The 26159-nt window shown below is 32.4% G+C and overlaps 1 protein-coding gene across 1 annotated transcript; it reads right to left on the bottom strand.

Annotated features, from left to right (window-relative positions):
* Positions 1–4663: 4663 nt before the first annotated feature.
* LOC114193571 (ARM repeat superfamily protein) lies at positions 4664–25261 on the bottom strand. Its single transcript, XM_028083425.2, has 39 exons — positions 24957–25261; positions 24546–24759; positions 24293–24388; positions 24062–24179; positions 23803–23976; positions 22422–22592; positions 22205–22260; positions 22011–22100; positions 21774–21919; positions 20554–20636; positions 20341–20469; positions 20182–20253; positions 18908–19076; positions 17895–18034; positions 17683–17775; positions 17016–17196; positions 16750–16841; positions 16479–16631; positions 16188–16344; positions 15107–15240; positions 14811–14892; positions 14541–14721; positions 12646–12721; positions 12335–12499; positions 12189–12254; positions 12004–12108; positions 11771–11860; positions 10534–10751; positions 10225–10432; positions 9933–10112; positions 9326–9421; positions 9150–9217; positions 8714–9056; positions 7595–7810; positions 6460–7119; positions 5970–6373; positions 5610–5856; positions 5328–5498; positions 4664–5144 (listed from the first exon to the last, which is right to left on the bottom strand). The coding sequence occupies exons 1-39, from the start codon at positions 25114–25116 to the stop codon at positions 4914–4916; spliced, it is 6435 nt and encodes a 2144-aa protein (XP_027939226.2). The 5' UTR covers positions 25117–25261; the 3' UTR covers positions 4664–4913.
* Between the last annotated feature and the right edge of the window lie 898 nt (positions 25262–26159).

The following is a 26159-nucleotide window of genomic DNA, read 5'->3' as shown; positions in this document are numbered from 1 at the left end:
GCAATATAAAAGTATGCTGTGTAAAACCTGGATGTGAATTAATAGCGGAATATTTTTTTTTTTCATGCTTTGTTACGTTTCTTAATATGGTATAAGAATATTCTTTTGACTAATATATATATATATATATATATATATATATATATATATATATATATATATATATATATATATATATATATATATATATGAAGATAAAAACACAAATATGTTTTATTTTACATTTGTGAAAACAAATGTGCGTAACTGTTCATGATAAAGAAATTATAATTTAGAAATAAATATTATTATATATATTTTATTTATTTAGTAAATAAAATTAATTAATTATTTTAAAAAATAGTTAAATTAAAAATATTATTAAATTTATAAAACAAGTTAAATTTAAATAAAAATAATAATTTGAAGGGTAAAGTAAGAAAAAAATTGTAAAAGAAAAATGAGAAGTCTTTTATATATATATATATATATATATATATATATATATTATAACTATTAATTCTAAGAGTATAAAACATATTTTATTTTATTTGTTTTAAGAATAAATTCTTAGTTGTGATCAACTTAAAGGGTTGTTTTATAATCATTATAATAATAACAAAACTAATATATAGTTACCTTAAATACAAATATAAAACTAAAAGTAAATTATTGGATGATAAAGTAAAAATAATCTCTGCATCTTATTTCCGTTATATAAAAAACATATATTAGCCAATTATGTTCTATGTTTGAACCGGTTTGCCACTTGGTTTTTCTACTGTGTAACATTTGGCTGAAAAACAGTAAGTTAACATGAAATATAAACAAAGTTTCTCTTTTCTTTTACACAATGTCTATATTACTAAATTTAAAATCTCATATAATCAAGAATTTACTAACTGTACACAATATCATATAAAATAAAAATCTATTTTAATGAAAAAATATCAATTAAATTTCCCATAATCAGAAATATACTAAATCTACACAATATCTTATAAAATAAAACTTATCTCTAAGTTTAACAATAGCACAATCTATAATATATATATATATATATATATATATATATATATATATATATATATATATATATAACTAAATTTACACAAATATTATCCTATTAACTAAAATTATATTGATCTGATCATATTACCTTAATTATTAAATCAAAATATTTGTACTGATATGAATATACTATTAAAAAATTAGTTTTATCTTTTTTGCATGTTATTTATATAAAGATGAGTTGATGAAATGCAAAACACAGAAACAAAATTGGTCTAATTTACAAGAGGTGAAGAGTGTAGAGTGAAACACAAAGCAATGAAAGAGAAAATGCTTAAAGCAGTTGGAAAGAAGAAAGTTGGAAATGGAGATGATCGGACTTCAACGATGAGTGACTTTCTTGCCAAAGAAGAAAACCATTCTCTTTATGGAGAAGAGTTTTCCATGAAAATGGGTGAAAGCAGTCTCAAAAGGAAAGAGAAAGAAGCAGAAAGTAATGATAAACCATCAAAGAGAATAAAGACTGAAGAAGGATGTAGCAGCAGCAGAAGCAACAATGATGACCTATTCCGATTCAGATCAACAAAAAGGGTTAGTCATTTTAGTCATTTCCAACAAAGTGATGATAACCCACCAAAGATAATGAAGAAGGAGAAGGGATGCAGTGACAAGAAATCAAAGTTTGAGTATTTGTTGGACGCAGTGTCCTTATTTAGTGCATACGAAGAGGAACAACAAAAGAATAAGCATGACTTGAGAAACAATGAAAGTGTGGAGAATGAGGAAGAAGGTCATGAATCTGATGATGCATTGCTGCCAAGAGAATTTCAAGAAAAGATTGAAGAACTTAATGGATCTGAGGTGAAGTTTGTGATCGAAAAGACACTTTTTAGTACAGATGTGAACCCAAAGCATGCTCGTTTGTCCATTCCACCTTCGAAGATTGCCAACAAATTTCTTTCAGAAACTGAGGAGTCGTCATTGAATGAGAGTATCAAAGAAAATGGAAGGCTTGTTGGGTTGCCAGTGACTGTGTTGGATCCATCTTTGAATGAGTACAAGATGTGCTTGAAGAAGTGGAACATGGAAAAAACTTGCATCTACAACTTAACAAAAGGATGGAACCAGATTGTGCGTCAGAATCATCTTGAACTCCATCATACGCTGCATCTTTGGTCTTTCAGAGTCTCTTCTCGGTTGTGTTTCGCAATTGTTAAAATTTGAACAGATCAACACTACCTTTTGATCTCTTATACACTATATATTATTTATATATATGAATTGTTCATTCACGTACATACATTATATGCAAGTTTTATATATGTTGTTGATGGGTATGATAAGAAAGGCATGTAATAATATGTTCCTTTCTGATAGCGTTATAATACGAATCATCGTCTTTCTGACAGCAAAAATCTGTGTCACCAAACACCTGTGATGATATCATTGTTATGTGAACAAACACATGATAGTACTAGGTTGATGAAAACATTGGGGTGTTGTTTGTTTTTTTATTCTATAATCAGTAATTTGTTCATCAACTTAAGATGTAAAAATGGGTAAGAAAATAGAATGTATTTGATGATAGAAATAATATATGCATAAGATACAATAATACAATATATTCAAGTATGAGTTAAAAATTGTGTACCTGGAACTAATGAAGGATCCATGAAAGCACGTAGTATGAGATGTTGCTGTTCTCTTTCTGATGGATATTTTCAAGCGTAAAAATATTTTACGTTGTTACATTAAAACTGACTAATGGGTATCAGTTTTATATCCCCTCAGCAGAGACCAGGGACCTCTCAAAATGTATCTGATTATTCAAGCCCATCACATATCGTTTATCAGAATACCCAAAATTTATATATATATTACCCATATAATAATTAATATTAACGAATAACTTAATTTATTATTAATGCTAATCCATAATAATAATAATTATATAGAGAATAATAATTTTATATAATTTTATTATATAAAATATAACATTTGAATCTAAAGAATCTAGAAAAGAAAGCAAATTTAATATAAATTCTCCGAAATGCTATTTGGTGGCAAGAAACTTAAATTTGAGAGCAGTGCAAAGTAGTAATGCGGAGCATGAGAAGAGACCACAATTTAAAAGTAAAGAACTTGTAAGATTAAATTGTAAAAACTAATTTGAACGTAAATTTAGAAGATTGGGGAAATATGTAAGCTTTTGCTTTTACTAAAAATTAAGAAAGATCTGGGGATGAGGAACATAGAATGAATAAAAATGTTATGTTAGATAACTGGATTTGTTTACTGAAGGAATATATAAAATGCTTTCGAATTTCAGTTACTTTGTTTACTGCAAAGCATGACGCAACTTCTTAATTATTTATTTTATTTGACAATTAACAAATGACATTTTTCATTTGTTATATTAAAATATTTAGTATTTGTGCAGTTTTTAATTTTACTTCTAAGTTTCTTTGTGATCAAAGAGTAAACTTTGAATGCGAAATTAGAATATTGAAATTTTGTTCATCAATTATATATATATATATATATATATATATATATATATATATATATAATGAATAAGAATAGTAATCACAAAATCAAAATTCAATAACTCGAACCACTATTTAATAATAGTAATGGAATATTTTTGTGGATGCCAAAATTTAAAAGAAAAATGACATATAAGAAAAAACCTCACTTATTTCGTTATAACAGTAAAGAAGAAAACATAAAACTTCGCTATTACTTAACATATTATCCCTAGAAATTTTATTAGGAATGATTGTTCTTAAGAATAAAATAAAATAAATTCAAAAAGAGGCATGAGTTGATTTCAAATCCATTTTCCCCAAGACTCCTCTACTGATCCTGATAAACATAACAATAAACATTTTAGCTTTTAGGTCTCCATCCAAAATAAAATAGGGTTTGGTGCAGTTTTATATTTTGATTATTGAAAGATACAAATTTTTATTGGTCAAAAGAGAGAACACAGTGTTGATGAGTGTCAATTCTGTACTTCTGAAGGTACCAATATGATTGGGAAAAAGTTTATCAATATTGAAGATGAAAATCATAACATCTTTAATGAATTTACTTCCAAAATTTGTTTATATGTATAAAAACAATTTCAATGTAAACTTATATAAATAACTTTAATTTTAAACAGTTCATGTGTCAAAGGAAGTACAAAGAGAAAGAAATCATTAAGGGTTTAAATTACAATTTCAAAGTGCTTACCAGTAATTCATGCTTGACCAGATTGTACAGAGTAGCAAGTTGATAGCACCATTAAACACAACTCTGTCATTTCAAAAAATTACACAACCAGTTTTATGTTTTTTATATTTTACATTGAAAAGAAACGTTAATTAACTTAAAATGTCATTGTAGTCCAAGTAAACTTGATAAATATCAAATAAATGACACCAAATCATAATCAGAACCTTAAGAGTCATTCAAAGACTTGAAATAGAGTAATGTAGCTCGTAATAATAAAAAGCATAAAAGAAAACTTGCGTGCATAGAAATACGCAACAAAAAAATAACTAAAAATGTAGCACGAGAAACTTAATTTAAAAAAATAAACAATGAAATGCTAAAGTTTAAATCAACGAGTTACAAAATATTAGACTTGTGTAAAAAAGAACTGTAAGAGTCCCAAATTACATTCGACTGGGGAACGAAACTCGATATTGAATAAAAACGAATCAATTTAATACATTTCCCCCTCTCGGTATTACAAATACTCCTAAGAGCAATATGCTTTAAATAATTGAGAGTTTAAAAATTGAACTTTTACCCTTATCAGAAAAAATTAATGGTAACTTTGCTTAAATAACCAAAATTTACAGGGGCTATGTATCGGATTCATGATTTGATTACACATGTCATAACACCCTTGGAAACTGCGTATCTAATCTACATCATAGGTATTGCCGAAGGCTTTCCCCACTCAGAGACTCCATTTCCTGGAGAATATCCTGCGCAAGAGATTTAACTGAAATCTCCACGTCCTCAAGTAGTTCACCAAGGAAGGGGATCGTTTCGGCCAATAAAACTAGGTATTCTTCTTTCAAGTTCTCCACAAAATACTTAACAATTCTTAGGCCCAACATTTTAGCTCGCATCTTATCACTCCGTGTCTGCATTAAAACCTGTAAAAGAACCGCAAGATATTAATACACTTTTACTATGGCCATACTCAAAACAGTGTTTCCCATTAACACCTCATGTGTTTCACTCAATAAAATCCAACATATTAATAGAATGTCAGTATCAAATTACATGCACAACCAATAACGAATAGAAAGGAATAGAATAGAGATCACAAACTTCACCTCATGGTTCAAAGGCTTCCACAAAAGGTCAGATCCAGCAGTCACTGCCATTTGACCGATGCACGAAACCACTAGGTCATCAACGTCCTTCACACTTGGTATATTCATGCTGTCATCCAACAAAGTCGGTGGATCTATAACAAGTTGTGAAACAATAGGTCTCAACAACATCTGAGGCCAAGTATGATATTACAGTCAGTGAGGAATACATAATTAAGTATCCAAGACTTTGGTATTGGATACACATGAAGTGAGTTCTTTGTATGTAACAGATTTACTTGCCTGGAAATTTGAGGAGTCCAGAAACTTCAAGGTCCCAGTGTCATACAGGAAACACTTGTGTAAAGATGACAAGACTAGTGCCCTGAGATGCCAAACCTTGATGGAGACGCTGCCTGTTTCTTTTATATTGCCATCATCCACAATCTTGGCCCTTTTCTTCTGATTCCCAGTAGACACTTTCACATCACCACTAAGATGATGAACACATCCACCAAGCAAGTGTTTGAAGTAAGGAACAAACAATGACCTACAAGGATATAAAATAGGCCTAAATATTTTAACAATGCTGATTTCCAAGAACATTTCTGAAAAGAACAATTACTAGGTTACCAAAAATAGAACATACGAATGTCAACTTACCGATGGTTCTCTGTAAGCTTATTTACCATGCCATAGAAAGATATGGCCCTATCTATGCTTCCTGTACTTGAAGTTCCATCCACTTCAGATTCTACCCACTCTATACTCTTTATGAGAAGAGGCTTGAACATGCTCTCCGTAAGTTTTAGGGTCAGAAGAGTCAATGTATTAAGCACACCTTTCTCAACTAAATCAATGTTTTGAATTGAAGGAGGACTTTGCCGGCGAAGATCAAGAGCAACCAAACAAAAGTCAAATACCTTCCCATGAAATGCCACAATGGACGATCTGTCCATTGTACCAATTATGATTCCCAACATATCAAAGACAATTGTTAAGCTTTTATCCCCAGCCTTAATGGCAGCCGGGTATAATTTTAAGAAAGGTGGCAGTGCAAGTCGAACCTGTAAAGAAGTAAAGAATTTGGTAAATAAAATACAAGAATTGTGATTCATACCAGTTACACAATGCACATTACAAGAAGCCTTACAGGAATTCTTTCAGCAAAAAGCTTTCGTACTCCATGAGCTCTAGATTCCACCTTTGCATGCATTCCTGAAAGAAGTTCAGGATAAAGCACCAGAATCTCCATGATATTTTCAAGGTACGGATTTAAAAATCCACCAAGCTTGTCCACAACTGCCTCCAAAGTTATGAGGAGATAAAAATAGGATTCCATTGAGGCTGATAAAACATCACTGTTTTTGGGTTTCATATCCAAATTAGACAATACTCGACGAAATGACTTCATCACATTGTCCATAATCTTGGGAAGTTCTGCCAGTGCCTTTGGACCTAGAACATTTATCAGGGCAGCAGTTGCTCTGAGGCAGCTAGAAGTCACAGCCAAGTTATGAGATGCAATATATCTTGCAACAGATTGAAGGCACAGACTAAAAATGGAATTATTCGAAGGAAATATTTCAGCTACAACTTCTAAAGCAGAAATTGCTGCCACTTTCAAGGAGGTATCCGATGAATCATCAAGTACTCGAATAATTTCAACACATAATTTATTAAGTGATTCTGGAGAAGTTTCGTTCATATGAAGCAAAAGAGAAGTTGAAGTTGATCTAGAACCCTTATTGTCTTTAAGCTTTAAGCTCACATTTTTATGACTTCTTGCAGCTTCACATAACAGTCCAAGAGCCTGCACAGCACAAGAATATAAAATATCAAAAAGTTTCTAGTGCCCTGCTTTCATACAACTAAAGATTATGGATTTCTATTGCGTTCTCATGTGTGCAGGCATAAAACACACTTTATTAAATGCTCTATTTTAAAAATATATTGATCGACATTTATGTTTTTGAATTATAAATACACTTTCTATTAAAACCTCACACCAAGATAAGTGGTAATTGGTCAAGAACAGCTAACTAAAAAATTTACAGTAGATATAGAATCAATGGTATAAAAAATATATATGAATAATAGACAAAATATAAAAAAATTCAACTACTACGGTGTCTATCCATCAAATTAAAGAAGCATCTTGAAAATCACTATACCTAACAGAATATTACAAAGTAGATAGAGACAAAAAACTATGGTCTACCCTTGTGTCAAAATAATACAAAATCCTATCAAAATTTTGCATATTGTAACTATATTAAAAATCATACCTTCTTCCCGACATTTTTATCTGCATTGTGGAGCAATTTAATTACGCTGTTAATGTACACGTAAGGTATCATGACTGCTGTTAGATTCCTTATAACAGCACGCATAGTTTCCTTCAACTCCTTCCTCATAATTACAGGGATGTTCAGTTGCTTTTTTCTTGCATCTACAAGTTGCAAAAATAAAACAACCTGCTCCATGAGCTCACCCAATGCCTTCTGCAACATCAAGAAGCCACAACATTTATTTTAATCATGAATTTATTCATAATTAGAACATTTACACAAAAAAGCATAAAATACTACTGCATTGCCATCCCATTAAAACGAAATAGAGCATCTCATCATGAAACCTAGAAAGAAAAAAAAAAATATATGATCCGTTTTTATATTTTCATTATCAATATCTATAAAACAAGTGCTTGTAGGCTCATTCAAAGATTAGACAATTAGCAGTAATATAAGTATACAACACCAATGTCATTACCATCACACAATTTAACAGCTGAATATGAACCTACAATAAAATATCAAACAAATATGATTTCTGTGAATATTAGGATCCAATTGCAGCAAGTATGGGAATCTAGACCACCACAAGAAGTATGGGATTCTGGGGTAAAGTTTGGCTTTAGTGGTACGGTCAAAAGGTTCTTTTATCAATTTGGTTTCAAATATTTCCACCAGAGCCAACCGATGTGGGTGCTATGGTTGGCTGCACAGTGTGGGGTTCCAATTGCAGCGTACAAGAGTTTAGTCCCACATTGGAAGTACAGGATTCTGTTGTGGGGTTTATAAGGTCATGCTCTCGAAACACAATGGCTAGCTTTGGTGGTTCTCCCAGCATTCTTATCAGTTAAAGAGGAATAGACAACAATGAGTATTTACATAAACTACAGGGGTCTGTGAAATTCAGCCTTAGTTCAAGAGTGTCCACATAATTTGCCAGAAATTTTTAATTAAGGTCTCAACAACACACTGTTATCTGTCAGCAGGCCATAGGAAAGCAAAAATTACAAGTTATTTATGAAAAACATGACACAGGTAACATTAAAACTTTGCCACAGAGAACATTAAGAATCATATAACTATCTAGCAGCATGCGTCTGATTTGGATTTAACCTGAATGACAACGGCATCTTCTCTTGATTCCAACTTAAACACAAACTCTGGATCTTGCAACTTTTGCAAAGAAAATTGCATCACAATAAACATTTCCAGGAACTGTGTCTGGTCAACATCTCTATTTACCCTCTGTTGAAGTAGCATGACCAGAGAAGGAAGCCAAATCTTACTCGTAAATTGTTCACAAATTTGCACTGCAAATCTATATTCCCACTCCCTAGTATAAAATGTTAAATCATCCGCTGTCTCGGCATTAAGAAAACAACTGGCTTTCTTTGAAATTAACGAACGGAAAAGTAGGATAAGCAACGACGCTAAGCTTTTCCCCTCACCTAAAGTTCTGCAAAACAGCCATCATTATAAGATGCACACCCCAAACAAATGGCTAAAGTATCAACAATAGCAGGATCATGATGTAGAAATAGAAGAATACCTTAACAAATATAACACAAATGATAGCCTTCTGTGTTCAACAATTTCAGGAAATTTTTCCATGAAAATCTGAAAGGACAAAAAATATATATTAAAAGTTTGATCTGAAAAGATTGTTTCTATTGAAGCAACAGAAGAGACATGACAACATCCCAAACAATTTCCATGAAAACCGACCTTCAGTAGTTTCTCCACATCATCTGTCTTAGAAAGCCAACAAGGAACAATTGCAGATATAAGATCCTCAAAAACAATCCTTGAATGGTCATCAATCTACAGCCATATAAAAAGAGAAACGGTGAACCACAATTCGTACACAGAATTAATCATTAATCATCCTTACTAAATTGAACTACAAGATTTTTTCTCTTTAAACGTGGTACTAAACACAAGTTGCAAGAGCTAAAAGAAGCATTCTAATAGTTTTTAATAAAATCCTAAATGGTGACTAAAAAGCAGTTATTGAAGAAATGCAGCCTTAAAACATGAATGAAAGATCCTATACCCTATTCTTGTTAACCAGTGATGAATGAAAGAAACTCAGGAATGACAGAAATGCCTATAGGATTTGGTAATATATATATATATATATATATATATATATATATATATATATATATATATATATATATATATATTAGATTTCATCTTAAAACCCAAGTAATTAAGATATACAAACCATTCTACCAAAATGACAACCAGCCCAACATGGTAGAAAGGACATAATAAGCTATTCTACTCAAAGAATGCCTAAGCTCAACAGAAAAACTCAATATTAACAAACCTGTGTGACGGCTGCTTCTCCAATAACTACAAGAATATCGAGCATATACTCCAAAATTTCTTCTGGATAAACTCTAGTAATAGCAGAAAGAACAGAAAATATATGGTTGCGGGTGATAACATCGGAGTTCTGGGCACACTTTATCAGTAGCTTAATGTTAATTTCACTTTTAATCTTTTCCTGTCAACAACGGTAAAACTTTATGTAAGGATATAACCAAAATAGTGAAAAGGTAGTCAAACTAAGTTATCTAACGTAATAAATTTCCAAGCTTCACAATTAGGATGCATACATTCTGTGAGGCAATGCTTTTAAGAGAAATAATTATATCCTCCAGGATTATCAATAGAGTCTGTTGAATATGATATATTGTGCTATTGTTGGCTTCGGAAGGACTTGATTTTTGGCTTAACCTTTGCACAGGGATAAAGGACTCATTCACCCATTCCTCTGAAAATACCTTGCTAAGAAGCTTGAAGAAGGGTCCTAACAGTAAATGCCTGCAATAATCAAATTGAAAATTTAAGACACTTAAATGCTTCAATCACTAATCTCCGCAGTACACATAATGTAACATTCAGATTCAGAATTAACCAAACACCTATTTGTTATGTCCTTCTTCAATAGCAAAACATCAAGAAGGGAACTAAGGATATAGAATGGATTATCTCTTCTCCATATGCTATTAGAAGGATCTTCAGCTTCTTGATGTCCAACCAATTTTTTTTTCTTCACAGCCTTTTTATTTGAAGAAATAACTTTAAAACTCTTCGGTGCAAGTATGTGATCAAGCATGTAGCCAACAGTTGAGAAACTAATCTGCAATTCCAACATATCCCCAATTATTCTCAATTAAATTTGTTTTCATCCAATTGTGGAATACTAAATTGGAAGAACCCTTCCACTACATTAAAAAATAACATGACAACAGCAACAAAGTTTATTCCAACTAGATGAGGTAGGTAGGACATTGAAAAGAAGCATAATGCAAAATTAAACAAATAACATTTATAGTGCAAAACAACTAGCTGACTCAAAAGGTCATGTCCATTGACAAGAATGGAATTTACAGTATTGAAAATTTGCCTCAGGTCACCACCATATTAACAGTTTAAAAACTTCCAAAAGACGCTATCTATTTATTCATTAAAAAATACTATAATTAATTAACAATATTAAGGATGTTATTACTCAAGTTTTAAATAGAACGTCGTAAAAACATTTTTATGGACTCAATCACCAGCATAAAGGACACAGGGGTTCTCATACATGTAAACAAAAAGTGTTTCCAGAAAGACCAAGGCTAATTAATAGAAGATATACTGATTGTTAAAGTTTCATTATTTTAGGTCTCACCCTATGTCAGTCCGTGCACTCACCGAGTGTTTTCAATTTTTATTGAAATCTTAATACCATCTGTTAACCATCAGTAATTTAAAAACTTAAAGAGAAAATTCACTGTAGAATGTAGACATGCAATTTATCCGCGGAGCAGCACTTATTAGTCATTAGGATTTGTTCAAGGTGTCAATATCAATCATTAATGTGTCTTCAGCTGACAAGTAAAGGGGCATTTGGTTTTACAAAATGTTTTATATTTTTACTGCCTATCAGGAAGCAAAATCTAGTGGGTTTCATTAGCACTACCCCATTCCCCAAACAATAAAATAATAAATAAACACCCTTTCCAAAGAGAAGTTCCAGATAGAAAATAGAAAATAATTAAGTTCTTTGCAAATAACTACTAAAAAAACTTACACTACAGAAAGATACATAAAAAAGGAACTAACCAAGACAACACACAGTTAATAACATTTGATTATGAGCAATAAACTCACATCTATACGCATTAATGCCTCTTTAGTTGCACGTTGTACATCACCATTACCATTATGCCACAGAAACACAAGCTCACAAAACAAATGCTCCTGGAAGGCACAAGAAAAAAAGGCAAATTATCACACATTTTTATTGCATAAAGCCAAGAAAAGGCAGCAATCATTAGATCAACTCATCAATAATCAAGAATGACAATAACAAACTATATAAATAGATATTCTGCCAATAAAACCTTCACTTCATTCTTCAACTCCACATAGAATTTACTGTTGAGTTTGTTCAAAACAGTGATACAAGGCTTTACACAGGCAGGGTCATCCGAATTCAGGCCCCCAAACTGAAATGTCCAGAGAATGAAGTCAGTAAATTCAAAATAACCATACACGTTATGAGAAAAATATGCATAAAGTATCTCACCCGCAATGCTTTCAGTAAAAGATCTTGTAGATCATTTCCACCAGAGGGAGATGACATAGCACAGCTCTACAAACAAAGTGGAACAAATTCAAATTTAATCTCATAATAAAGGTTCCAGCAGTTAAAACTAAACACAAAATACAAACCTCCAGCAAAAGGCTCGTTATCTGAATTTCATTGTCTGACAATTTTGGACAAGACAGACCGAGCTCTTCATAGTATTGCTTAAGAAAAGTGAACAACAAAGAACCAACTTCTGGAACATTCATAAGGGCATTCCCAATTCCTTTGAACAAGGATAAAATCATTAGCTGCAAGGCACATAAACAAGTAAGTTACCCATATGTATTAACACTGTTAATCTGAAAGGAACATACGAAACCTTCATATGTATCACTATCTAATATCTATAGCTATAAGATAAATAGCAAAATAGAAGAGAGTGAAGACATCAAACCTTTCCATAGTTAGAGAGTTTCAGCGTGGAACCCAAAATGAAGCCTATGATTCTTGTTTTCGTAGGCTGATCAAACCTGAACAGATATGTTTGAAAACAATGTGGAATAAAGGATCTCAAAAATTAGTACAAATGAACATTGTTCACAAAAAGTAAAAATTGAAACAACAAACAAACAAAAAGGTCTAAGATGGAGAAAGCTACAAGATGACTCAGAAATTTGCATCAAACAATGACAGTAAGTATCAGAACCAAGAAAAACTGAATATTCCTAAATGGCTAAACCTATTCTATCCCCTCTCCATCTCAACTAAACAACAGCTTAAACTCCACAACAAAGATAAGCCCCACAATCTGAAACATTAAGCAGATTGTAAACTAATAAACAAAAAAGAAAACATTATTGTAAATCAAATAAAACAATGTTAAATCTATGTGACTGTACATCTGTAAGGTGGACCAATTTACACCTATTTCATCCTCTAATATAAAAATATTAATTCACAAAATAGTTAAGGTGACCAAATCACATATAGAAATCCAAGCTGTCGCAAGGGCAAAGTAGAACCACTTGTAGAGTCCTTTGTCTTAAGTGCAGCCATTTGTGTAGCTGCCTTAATTGCAACCACAAGGCCGGAGATTTAGTCCCACACTGACAAGCAATAGAGCCAAAGTATATGATATAACTAGGAGGGAACCCTCTCCGTAACACCGATTCTTTGTGGCTGCGTTGGGCCCAAACCCAAATTATAAAATGTATGGGTTCATATACAGTTGCCACACTCCAAGGCTGGTGGAAGTCCTAGGCATGATAGGGAGTTTATAAATTTGTTTTAGCAGTGGTTAACCCAAGCTAGCCTTGGATGAGGCATCCATAAAGGTTGTTTTAATTGCAACCTTAAGAGTTTTTTATTTAACCACATATCAACCAAACAAATAGCAAAAGCAGTGTATAAGTAGAGGATTGGATTTTAAGTCCAATCCATTTAATTAAACTTGGATTGGATTTTTCTGGATTTGAAAATTCAAAATCAAGAAGATTTAAGACAACTTGGACCTGACCACACCAAAGTCAAGTTTGGTTAAGCCAAACCTAGGTTAGATCAACTCGTATTTGGCCTAAGTCAAGTTGGGCTAGGAAAAACCTAGATAATGGTGAACAGGGTTTGCTTACCAACCCCAAGATAAAGGATCACACAAGGGTTTTTTTATTATGTTGGGCTCTGCATTTGAGTTGGGTTGTTTGTAATTTGTTGTTAGATAGTAATTTGAATTTTTGTGATTTTAATTTGTACTTGGAGTTTAACATCATTTTGAATTGTATTGAAGTTTATTTAGATTTTAATTGGGTAAACCAGTGAGTCAACCCGTTTAACTCATCAAACCGTGGTAGGCCGGGTCAGGTTCAAATTTTTTTGGCTCAATAATAACTGAGACGGGTTGGGTTGGCTCACTAAGTGGCCAACCCGTGGTGGGTTGGGTAGGACAGGCTGTTTTGACATATCTACGTACAAGTTACTTTGAGACAAAATCAAGCTAAGTCGTGCGGGCCCAAGTTGGGCCAAGTCCAGATCAAGTAGAGTCAATTCGAACCTAGGTCAAGAAAGGTTGGGTTGGGCCAAAGGAATGCAAAGTTGGATTGGATCTATAATGGATGTTCAGGAATCCAATCCATGATCACCACTAGTCATTTGTCAAACATCATTTAGATTTTAGTAACAAAATAAAAGGGGAGTTCATCCAAATGTTCTCCACATTTAAGAAGATCACGTATGTGGAAAGATATTTCACAAAGCAGCAGCTAAAGCAATGAATATAAAAAACAGTTCTACAGAAATAAAGTGCAGCTATTGAAATAAGAATAATAAGAATATCCATCATAACATCAAAAATACCTTTTTTCAACATTTTGAGGTACTAAAATGTTTTGATGTTCCAAGTTGTTTGTAAAGGATGAGCTCAAAGCGGATGCAAATAGTGAAGGAAGAAATTTCTTGTCGGATAATATGAATGTTTTCAGCTGACTCATCAGGGAGAGAAGCTCGCCCACGAAATGGAACCATGAGGCATTGTTCCCTGTTCTTATCATTATTAGATACTTACAAAGTACTAAAGTGAAATTAATAAAGAATTGCGGACTACCTCAAATTATTCTAACATATTACCATTTTTCTTGCCAGCATGCTCAAAATGACACCACAATGTGTACAATGAATCAATACAGTCCATGGCAGCAACCCTTATATTCTGGAAGAAATTAGAAAGATGAAAGGAAATTATCAGCAGCCAACAACACTCCCACAAAAATTTAAAGAAAGAAAAAGATAAAACAGCAAAACCATGAATAAAAATAACGAGATACATTGACAAGACAATGTACCAACAATTACAGATTGGCAGTATACAGAAAAGAGGGGAATAAATACCAAGTCTAGAGAATAAAGCTAACAAAGAATTGTACCTGAGTATCACTCGCTAAAGGAACAAGAACAGAAGGGAATTCAGCTAAAAGTCCAAGTTTCCAATTATCTGGTTCCAGGCTACAAAGATATGCATAGCATTGAAGACTTTCAACCTGGACTGCAGCAGAAACACCTGCAAATAGAATATTCAACCTAAAAATTAAGCCAATTGGAACTTATATGACTTCTGAACCATAAAATGTTAGCTAGAGAATACCTACACAGTTTGGAAATATGAATTCAAGCTACCATGATTTCAATAGCTTCCCCCGAAAAAATAACAAAACTATAATAAAACAACTGCACTTGCATAGATGGAAAAACACCAACTTTGGATGGGCATATATGCATCAATTAAAAATATATTAATGCTGTGGATTAGAATCAGAAAAAGATATACAAAAGCTCTTTTGGTGTGAGATAAGCCTCATTGACTCTACCAAAATCTTTCAGTTTTGAATAAAAAATTAGAATCATTTGACAGTGTATAAGACTCACGATGACTTCAATAGCAACTTCAAACTAATGGTTCCAAAGAATAAAATTCCTCTTCTCCAAGTAAACAGAAATCATTTGCACAAAAGTAGATGAAAGGATAAAAGGGGCTTTTGCTAGAAGTGCTTAAAGATTTAGGAGAATTTACCCAGGTTTACTCAGAAAAGAGTTTAATAGTGAGTTAACTCGTTTTCTCAGTCTAGGATCACAAACTCGAAAGAGTTTAAAGTTAACTTGAGAGTTTGACAACTTTGCTCTCAAGTAACTTTTCTCATAAATTTAATCTTCAAGTAAACTATTCTATTCTCACTTGAAAAAGTATAATACTTTATGAGAAGAGGGCTTCTCTGATATTTGTTTCTCTAAGCATCCTACATACTTTGAATACAAGAATCAATGCATCTTAAATTGTTCTCTCGTAAAATGATTTGGCATTGGGTATGTTTGCAATGATAATGAATATGAATAATACAGCCCGTTGGGCAAAAAATACAATCCAGCATATACACAACAGAAGGAACAAAAACATTGTCTAACAAGAAAACATGGTGAGAATCAAACAAAAAAGATAAAGTATATAGCAACCTTCCTCTGTGAAAAACTTGGACAAGAGACAAGAAGGAGATATTCTGCACTGCACTGCTAAGTGATGGAGGTGTTTACGAAATGCATGCTTCAATTTTGAGGAGGCAAAAAAAACAAACAAATTCCTTATCTTGCTGACCCACTTATCACCATCACGCTGCATTTTGAAAAAGGTTCATTCATCCGATCAGTGATGAAAAAAACGAGTCTAGTCAAAAATTCTGAGAAGGAAAGCAAGTTCATAAGACAAATTGATTACAGGATTACAAAAATGGCAAAGGAATTCCTAACCAGCAGAATGTCAGAAGGTGCTACAGATAGTAGTAGTTCTAACAGCCTCCAAAATATGCAAATCATAACCTTCACGTTAATAGGCCTTAGATTGGCATACAAAAGATCTTTAAAGAAATCCTTGCACTCCCACTCTAGCATTTCAGAATTGAACTGCAAAAGAATTCCCAAAAATTGAAACAGTAACAACTAAAATTTAGCTTCTCAGCACAGAGAAAAACAAGACAAAAAATGAACTAGGAAAAACTGCATGCAAGTAAATCGTATGTACCTCATCCAATACGACATCAGCAGCTACTTGAGTTTCCCACTCAGCCTTTAGTATAGGAAATAGACATTCAAATAGTGCACAAATGTCTTCATCTATGATCACAAGAAACAAAGTCAATTAATAACAAGTTTATGACAAACAAATCTATATTCATTATCCGATCAATCTATTTTTACTGTACAGCAAATGTGCAATATTTACTCCAATATTTTGACATGGACTATTTCTGAAAATATGTAATTCAAAAACAGAAGGAGAAAGCAAACCTTTTGGTTTTATACAAAGAGACTGCAAGAGAACAAAAATGAAGAGTGTCTTTGACAACTCTAAATCACTGCAGCATTCCACAAACCATATAACATGCTCTTCAGGATGGACCAAGAAATTTTCAGCCATTTTATTGACAATATTCAAGTTAATTGAAGATAAACTTCCAGCTATCGATGCCTGCAATTTTACATCCAAGAGTCAGTAAAGCGAATGGTGATTGCCAATTTCTTTTGACAAACATATTTAGGAGTGGCTGTGCTTACTGATGAATAACTAATGACTTTGATAAAACTCTGCTATACATGTACTACTATGGGATTTAATTTAGTTATCGGAATTTGTCCAATATTTTCTGTATTTATAAAATTATTTCATTTATATCAGATTTATTTTTCTTTCCTGCAGTCAAGGGATCTTGTAAGTTTTAATTATTCCCTTCAACTACTGTACCATTATAAATAAAGTTAAGGAACCTTTCTGCTCAAGCATTTCACAATACTAGTAACATATAATGTTCATGTCCTAGACACTTTGGCCAATCCTACAGAATCTTGAGTTTGACAGACTTGGGTTTTTCTGACAAATAGATTTAAATTTCTTCTTACTGTATATTATACAATAAATATAAATTTAGAGCAAACTAGTTCAAAAGCAGATACTTACCACTTCTCCAGACGAAGCCATGGAAACATTCTTATAAAGTGGCCAGTTGATTTTGTTGACTAGTGCCAAAGCCTTTAAATTCAAGCTCTGTGTCTGCACAAGGCAAAATAAGTGCCAGGGAAATATAAAAACAATTTAGAAAGAAGAAACAAGATCAAAATATAATAAATTTTTCATCCAAAATACAAACTAAATCTGAATTTAGCCACTACCTGGGGTAGAACAATGAGTAATGGAAAAATCATAGCAGCAACGTTTTTCAAGTAATCAGAATGATCACTGAAGTAAGAGATAGTCTTCTTTAAACAAGTGAGAGCAACTTCACCATTTAGACTGTCGTTATCAGCAGAACCTACAAGAAAATGCGGTGCATAAAAGATGCAGTGGAGAAAGAGCACAAAGTACTTGTTTTATTCCCATTATTTAATTCCCCCAGACACTTTATGGCTAGATGCATAATCCTTGAATGAATCTCTAATACGGACACAAGCTAAGTTCATTTGATTAAAGACTACCAAAACACAAACATCTCTATGAAGCCAAATTCATCCATATCCATGGATATAACAGAACTGGAATAAGTTTATTAGACCAAAACAGGAAACAACAAGCTGTAATTTTGTGAAGACAAATATACACTAGTAACAGTAGAACAGCAACAACCTATACATTCCGCAGATCATGTTTTGGTGAACTAGAACCATCCAACCCATCTCTATGCTTCCATTCTTCTAATTTAAATTTTAATACAGACATTATCCAACTAAAGTTTTCTTAATAATTGACTGTACAATCTAAGATGAGCATTGACAGCTTGAATCATCATATGAAGAAAAACTCCAAAAGGAATCATATGACCAAATCCAGTCATCATAAAGGAAACGCATATTTTGATACAAATAAACATACAAATGGAACCCCAGACACACTTCAACAAAGAAATGGACAAGAATGAGATCAATGAACAAATTAATCCCATAATAGACACATTCAAAAAACGCCAAGGAGACCTAGACATTTATAAGACCACATTTATTTCTCTAAGCATAACTCCCACCACTAACATTCATAAATCAAAATCCACCAAGAATGCATTCAAAGAACAAAATCCTCTTCCCAATATATCAATAAGTCAATGCACGCTGCATTCATTGTAGTGCCACAATACAACATAAACATATAGGATAAACTTCTACCTAATTATTTATAATATACCACCAATTACCTGAAAGCAGTTTGTCCATGCATCTTTTTAGCACATTCAGTAGTGCATCAAGAAGCTTAGAAGAATCTATTACATTTGGCAAGCCATCAACACGTAAAGCTGCTTGAACAACTGTTAATTCTTTATCATCTAGCAGTCTTAATATGGCCTCTTGAACGTTTATAAGATTCTGATAACCAAGATGTGTCTTGTGGTTAGTCAAAAGTCAAAGACTTCAATTATAAACAATAATGATAATCAATTGATGCATAGCTTATTGATATAATTTATTATGGAAGACCAAGAACTAATTAATAAACTACTCAATGCTACCACAACCAGACCTTTGGACTGGTACCAACAGCGCACTTCTTACTTGCATTTTCCATTCGTATTCAGACATTGCAAGGTGATACAAAACTTTCTTACCAACCATTCTCTGCCATGGCATGTTCTTTGGACAGACTTGTGCCCTTGGTTTCATCATGGGACAAGGCTCAGTTTACAGAGGGGTTTCATTTGAGTTTTGACAGATTTGTATGGACGTTATACTGGGCTCCAGGTAGCTTTTGAGGCAGATATACTCCTCTCATCTTATACACCTTATCTAACAAATTAAATATTCTAACAAAAATCTACCTATAACCTCGCCAAAATCAGTGACCTTAGAACTTCCTTATTAACAAAGCCATATTAGATCACTAATGTACCTCAGTTCAGATCATTCAAAATGGAAACTGAATATATCAGAATATATTTCTAAATACAAAAAGGTATTTTAAAACTAGTATTTGACATCAACATTTGTTATCTCAACCATGTCCTACAAATAAAAACAAAGAAAAGTAATATGCCACCAGAATCAGAAATTACAAGTACTGTAAACCAGGAGGAATCAATTTACAGCATTCTAACTTACACTCGATCTTGCTTCATTACAAAATTAATTTTTGGTTGAAACAACAATTGAATTAAAATAACACACTACCAAAATTTATATATGTCAAAAATATTGTAAAATATGGACAGTAAGAAGAAACTTAAATGGTTTATATTTTCAAATTATACATCAAATTAAATGGTTTATATATTCAAAGTATACATTAAATATGGACAGTAATGAGAAAATTAAATGGTTTATAAATGTTATTAAGTGGTGAGAGACTGGGTGTAACTTATACCAAACAAAGGAGGAAACAGAATTTAATGCTTTTCAAACATTGTCATAAATGAATACAAATTAATGGAAACATAAGGTTTTTTGAAGGATGGGAAAATTAGAAGAGCAGGTATACCTTTGAACCAGCCTTGGTTTCCGGGATAACAGAATAATCTAAATCAAGCAGTGTAGCACGACGAACATCAGCCTGTAACATATCAAAATTTATCATTATTGTACATAATACACATAGATTTATATAAACCACATTCAATAGAAGAGCAATAGTAGATACCTTCGGATGATACAGGCCAAACCAAACTTTTGAGTCTGAGATATCAAGTGCAGAATCCAAATTTCCATCTAACAACTTACACAAAACCTTATACAATGAATCATCTTTCTTGGAACGAACTTTGTTTTCCTGTTAAACATATTCAAAGTTGAACACATTATAAACTATCTCACAGTGCATGAGAACTGAAAAGCAGAAAATTCATGAGCATGCCTGAAGGAAATGATGAACTGCACCACGTAGTTCAGAAGGGTACTTTGTGTTGAAAATAATCAGAATCTTCTTCGCCCAGCCAGCTAACCAACAATTGACAAACCAACATTATGAGAAATAACCTAAGCAGCAAATATTAACAGACAAATTGTAGATTTTTCTAGTAGAAAACATAAAGCCAGTAGAGAGCCAAGTGATTACAAAAAGCATTATAACAAAATAAAAATATAAACCAACTATTGAAAACATATAAAGCACACATTTTAATGATTTAATGTGTTATTTAACAAGTTCATAACTTAACTAATGGGTTATTTAAGATATATCATAACTATGATGCCTTTCCACACTCAAACTTGGACAAAATAGAGTTAGTGTCCACACGGATTGTTGGCAGCCTGAATGTATTGAACAGTAGTATATGCAATTCCCTGTGTTACCATTCATCTTCTTTCATTGTCTTTGGATTTCCTTATAAATCCATACATGCTATTCAAAGATGAAAGTATAGCAAAGATGAGTGTGTAGTTTCTAAACAAATAAAACTTCCCCTGTTGAAGGCATTAGAGTTCAAATTCAAATTCTAATTTTCTTTCCCATGTTTCATACAGGGTTAAACTATTGAAGAATGGACTAAAATTCCTTGATAATGGCATCATTTTCAACAGTGTGATCCAAGAGTTTGGCTTCCTATTAAAAGGAGTTTACCACGCAGTATGAATGAAGTAATGTCAGCATTCGGTATAATGCTATGCTTTGTTCTGTTGTTTCAAATGCCAGTTCTTACTTTTTATATACACAATACACGCCTTTTCTTACATAATACTGATACAGAAAACTAACCAGTGCTAGTATAGGATTTTAACATCATGCATATATTACACAAAAAGTTCTGTTTCGGGAAAATAATTTCCCAATAAGCTAGCAAACAAAGCTTCTTAGCCTCAAAAATAAGCTAATACAAACACAAAGTAAGTTCAAACTTAACAGTTAAAGAAAATTTACCCATAACTTAAAATTCTTCATGAACATTGCTTTCAGAATTCAGAAGAAAATCCAAAAAGGTATAAAAAAAATTGTTTACAGAAGCTTCTAAAGGTTCATTGACTCACTCTCAATATGAATTATTATTAAGCTCAACCTTATGAATTAGAACAAGATATATAATTTGGGGTACAGAACTAAGTAATGAACTCTTTACAATTCAAAATCAGATGTACCTGACATGGAAGAAGTCGAGTCACCAACTTTTTGTGATAATTTCACACAAGTTGAAAGAATCGTTGTGACCACATGAGAAACAAAACTGTTTATGGGGACAATTTCTACCAAGGATAGCAAAGTCTGCTGACAGTATTCATCAGAACTGCAATCCGTAATTGTTAGAGTCAACACAAGACACAATAAAATATGACTTGAAGCATATATGCAAAGAAAGACAATCATACAATGCTCACCTGCAGTCAATCAGGGAGTCCAAAAGCACACGAAGAAACTTTTCAATATTGAACTCCTTAGATAATTCTAATAAAACCCCTGCCAGGTCCCTACATAATTAAAAGGGATTAACTAAGGTATAAATATAAATAAAGAGAAGGGAAAAGTTCAAGGATAGTGACTATGTAAAAGTTGATCAGTTCAATTTGACTACCTTATTTTATTTAAAACCTCCAAGGCCTTCGTTGGGAGTATTTCAACATTTTGAAACTAAGAAAATTCCAACATAACAAGTTAAAATAAAAATATAACAATATTCAGAAATAGATATTGCATTGTGAAAGGAAATTGGATAAGCTCTATTTACCACCCAAAAATTGACCAATGCCTCCGTTTAAACTATATGCAAACATACAGGATTACACAAGTACCTGAACAAGATTGATTAAGGTAATAAGGGACAATCGAAACCAATAGATATCTGTCATCTCTATAGCCTCGCCACGAGCAACATCAGCAACTGAACGTATCAAACCATTCAAAAGTTTAGGAGCTAATGCCGCTTTGTTTCCAAGCAAACCAATGATCATCAAAGAACCAGCCTGCATATGAGGAAAATTTGAAAAGACAATTGTTTCAGAAAGTACCAAGAAACGTAGCACAAAAATTGTTAGAATATGTCAAATAATTTACTTTATCTTAGATCATGTTTTAGTATTAGTTTGCCAATATTTTCACAATATCTTAAGATTGCTCAGTGATTAATGTAATAAAGAGTTAGAGTTAGAGTTTTTTATTTAAGAATATACCATGACATTGCAAATCATTATAATTATGACCAGTATAGGATCATTCCAAGTCTCTATTTTCTACTTTACCTCCCTCTACACCTAAAACCCCACATTTTAATAGATAAAATAAGGCCTCAAAAGAGGTCAAGCATACATATAATATAATCACAGTTTATGGTTGTGATAACACAGTTCCCTCAACATGTGTGTTCTAGAAACAGATCATTATGGTCTCTCTTTGCCACTCAGTGCAAATTAATTTTAGTAGAGTCTCTATCGCAACTACAAATATGGATTGAGATTGGAAGGCCTTTCTATGAATTAATTCTATTTCTGCTTTCAATGAAAAAATAAACAATATGTTCAACTATTTAGCATTCAATCTTCATCACAGACTGACTATGGAAAAGGAAAAATCATGAGTTATCAGATTAAAGCCATATCATTTTTTCACAAAATAAAATAATATAAGAAAAATGCCTATCCAATAAAGAAAAGATACTAAAACTCAAAATAAAACAACCAAGCTTCATCCAACTCGGCAGGGTCAACCATTATAGAATTGTAGAATAGTATGACATCACTATTCTAGAGTACAAGGGTTTTGAAAAGCAAAAGGATCAGATACGAAATAATACTATGATATCAATTGCTTGAACATATCATATAGATTATAACATGAGCTTGTCTGAGCATATTCTACATTTATGGAAACAAATTATAAAGAATGCACGAAATACTTCAAGACAATAGACAAAGAAACAGTGAATAACATTTGTTAACGGAGAGGTTTAGCCCCACTTGTTAGTGATGAGTAATATTGTACTAGATGATATTAGTGATGAGTATTCTTGCGCTAGATGATATTTTAGAACAGAAAAGCAAATTCAGTAAGTCTACCATCGGCAAGTAATTACACAGACAACTAGTGAGAAAGTAATCACAAAATGCATTGCAGTATGATGTCTAAATATAATCAGTACTAAATTCTAATCCAGAGATAATTTCCTTGGAATCTAACCTTGTGATCTGAAACCCCATTAGTGCCAGGCTGAAGACCAGATACCACAAAAGGAAGTATCCTCTTTACAAGATCATCGTCTACAGTTACAACAGTACCCAAAACCTCAACAAAAACAGCAGTACAAAAACCAATAAAAAGCCTTGAAGGTTGAGACTTTTTAGACGGAGATGCCTGTAACCAAATGCATTGATATCTTTAGATTCCAGTAGACCACTTCCAAATTCACAACTAAACACAAAAAAAAAAAATTACTTACATAGTTGCATAGAGCATCTAATATGCCTTTATCACGGATGCACTGCTGCACGATGACCATCCTAGGCGGCGGTGCACCAGACGCTTTAACACCATCAAGAAACCCCCATTTAGTATTCCTTTACAGAAATTACATGAGACATTAGAAGCCAATCTAGTAGTTCACATCAGAAGCCAGACAAGTAGTGCACATCACAAGCAAACCAAAAACGCATAATCATATCTTTCTAACCTTGTATCAAGTATCTGTACTATTCGAACAAATGGATGTGTGTCGTGGTACGGCAAAGAACACAAAATCAATTCCTCGACGTTGTACACATGAATCCTGAAACTCAAAACAGACCACATAAAAAAAATAAACAGAAAAGGTAAAGGAGGCAGGGCCAAAATGTGATTATCAGCCCAACAACTCGAAGAAGAAGACAATCCATAATACTGTGTTCAAGCAACCGTAAGATATCGAAATCAAATAAAGTGCTCACTTGTGTCTACGTATCAAGTACTCAATCGTTTTAAGAGCAGGCCGAAGAAGAAAATATCCAGAAAGCAGTCTTAAGTACGAAGCAATGGAGACATTAAGTTGATTGTTCTGTTCTATTCCCAACAACTCTCTATCCAACTCCTTACTCCTGTGGCTAAACAAATCGTTTTTATAATTCCTAAACCGCTCATCCTTGCCAATAAGAACCTCTAAACCTGAAATAGCGCAAAACGCAACCAAACATAAAACAAAATCAATACCAAAACAGAACATAAAGTAGCAACACGCTCCATATAAACCATTCGTCACGACTAGCATAGTGCAAAACTTGAATGGATTAGCTGAATTTCAGTTGCACCAGCTTAGTTGAAAAGAGAATGAGTAAAATGAGAAGCGAATTGAGAAGATTGACCTTCAAGAGCGATGGAGAAAAGAGTTTCGATATCGATGTCGGCGGCTTCTTTGGGATCGAACAATATTGAAGGACGAGTGAACGGCCTCTTTAGAGGCTCGGCGTCGGCTTTCGCGAAGGACCTTAGAGTTTCTAATTGCGAGGCTAAGGAGGTCGCCATTGTTAGGGTTTAGCACCAAAACCAAGCTTAAACTGTTTTGGTCTTGGTTCTTCTGTTTATGCTTCTTCTCGTTCTTCTCTCCAGAGGAACGAAATTAAAACAGGGAAAGAGAAGAAAGTATTTATATTTCTGGCATTCGCGCTGAACTGCGCTTAGGGTTTAGGGTTTTTGTGTTTGGAATGGCCAACGTCCCCTTCCCAAGCGACGTCGTTCTACCCGTTTAATCAAGATTTAAATAAAAATAAGAGGTTAAATTTTTACTTGCTCATACATTTATTTGATAATGTTATATAATTTAATTTAATTCTGGTATTTCTCTTTTTTTTATCTTTTCATATCTTGTTTATCCTTTTTTTCGATTTGATTTTTTTCTGAAATAACTATATATAAATAAAAACTATATTTTGTAATTATATTTATTTTTATAATTTTAATTTTGTGTGTTATTATAAAACAATAATACAGTAATACATATATTTCTCTAGTACATAATAACTAAAATCAGTTATGAAATTATTATTATATTTTTTTAAATGATTTATACATATATATATATATATATATATATATATATATATTAACATTGTCAATGTGAAAAAAAAAAGGTAAAAGGTCACCTAATGAATTTTTTATATTGTCTCCTAAAAATACCTTTTAAAAGACGAATTTTATTAATGAAAAAATTATTTCCATGTTAAATATGATTTTCAGTTACTTAAATTTTTAAAATATTTAGATAATTATATTATTTATTACTTGTTTAACAATTGTATGATATTAGAACGAAAGTTTAAGTAAAGTGTCGTGTTCCACTCAATATCATCCATATTACTTTTGAAGGCTTTCGACGCGAATAGAAAAAACAAACACGTTTAGTCTTCAAGATTTTAATAAAAAGTGAAAAATACATAAAAATAACTCATAACGCATAAAAAACAAATTACCTAATGGTATCAATATGTATTCTTTAATTATCTATTCATCATTATTTTCAACCATAAATTTCCATAAAAAGAACGCTTAATAAAAAAAAGTGTACAAAG

This window comes from Vigna unguiculata, chromosome 8, assembly GCF_037176805.1.
Source record: "Vigna unguiculata cultivar grain cowpea cultivar isolate G323 ecotype 2 chromosome 8, ASM3717680v1, whole genome shotgun sequence".
Lineage (NCBI taxonomy): Eukaryota > Viridiplantae > Streptophyta > Magnoliopsida > Fabales > Fabaceae > Vigna > Vigna unguiculata.
Note: the sequence above shows the minus strand (reverse complement) of the source record. Positions and strands in the feature narration are given on the sequence as shown.

What these genes read in the sequence shown, in the direction of transcription:
- LOC114193571 (XM_028083425.2), bottom strand. Translation starts at nt 25,116, where the DNA reads ATGGCGACCTCCTTAGCCTCGCAATTAGAAACTCTAAGGTCCTTCGCG. An exon ending in ATGGGGTTTCAGATCACAAG is followed by an intron (nt 22,593 to 23,802) that starts GTTAGATTCCAA and finishes CCTCATATGCAG; the next exon opens with GCTGGTTCTTTGATGATCAT. An exon ending in CAGTTCATCATTTCCTTCAG is followed by an intron (nt 20,470 to 20,553) that starts GCATGCTCATGA and finishes TATGTTTAACAG; the next exon opens with GAAAACAAAGTTCGTTCCAA.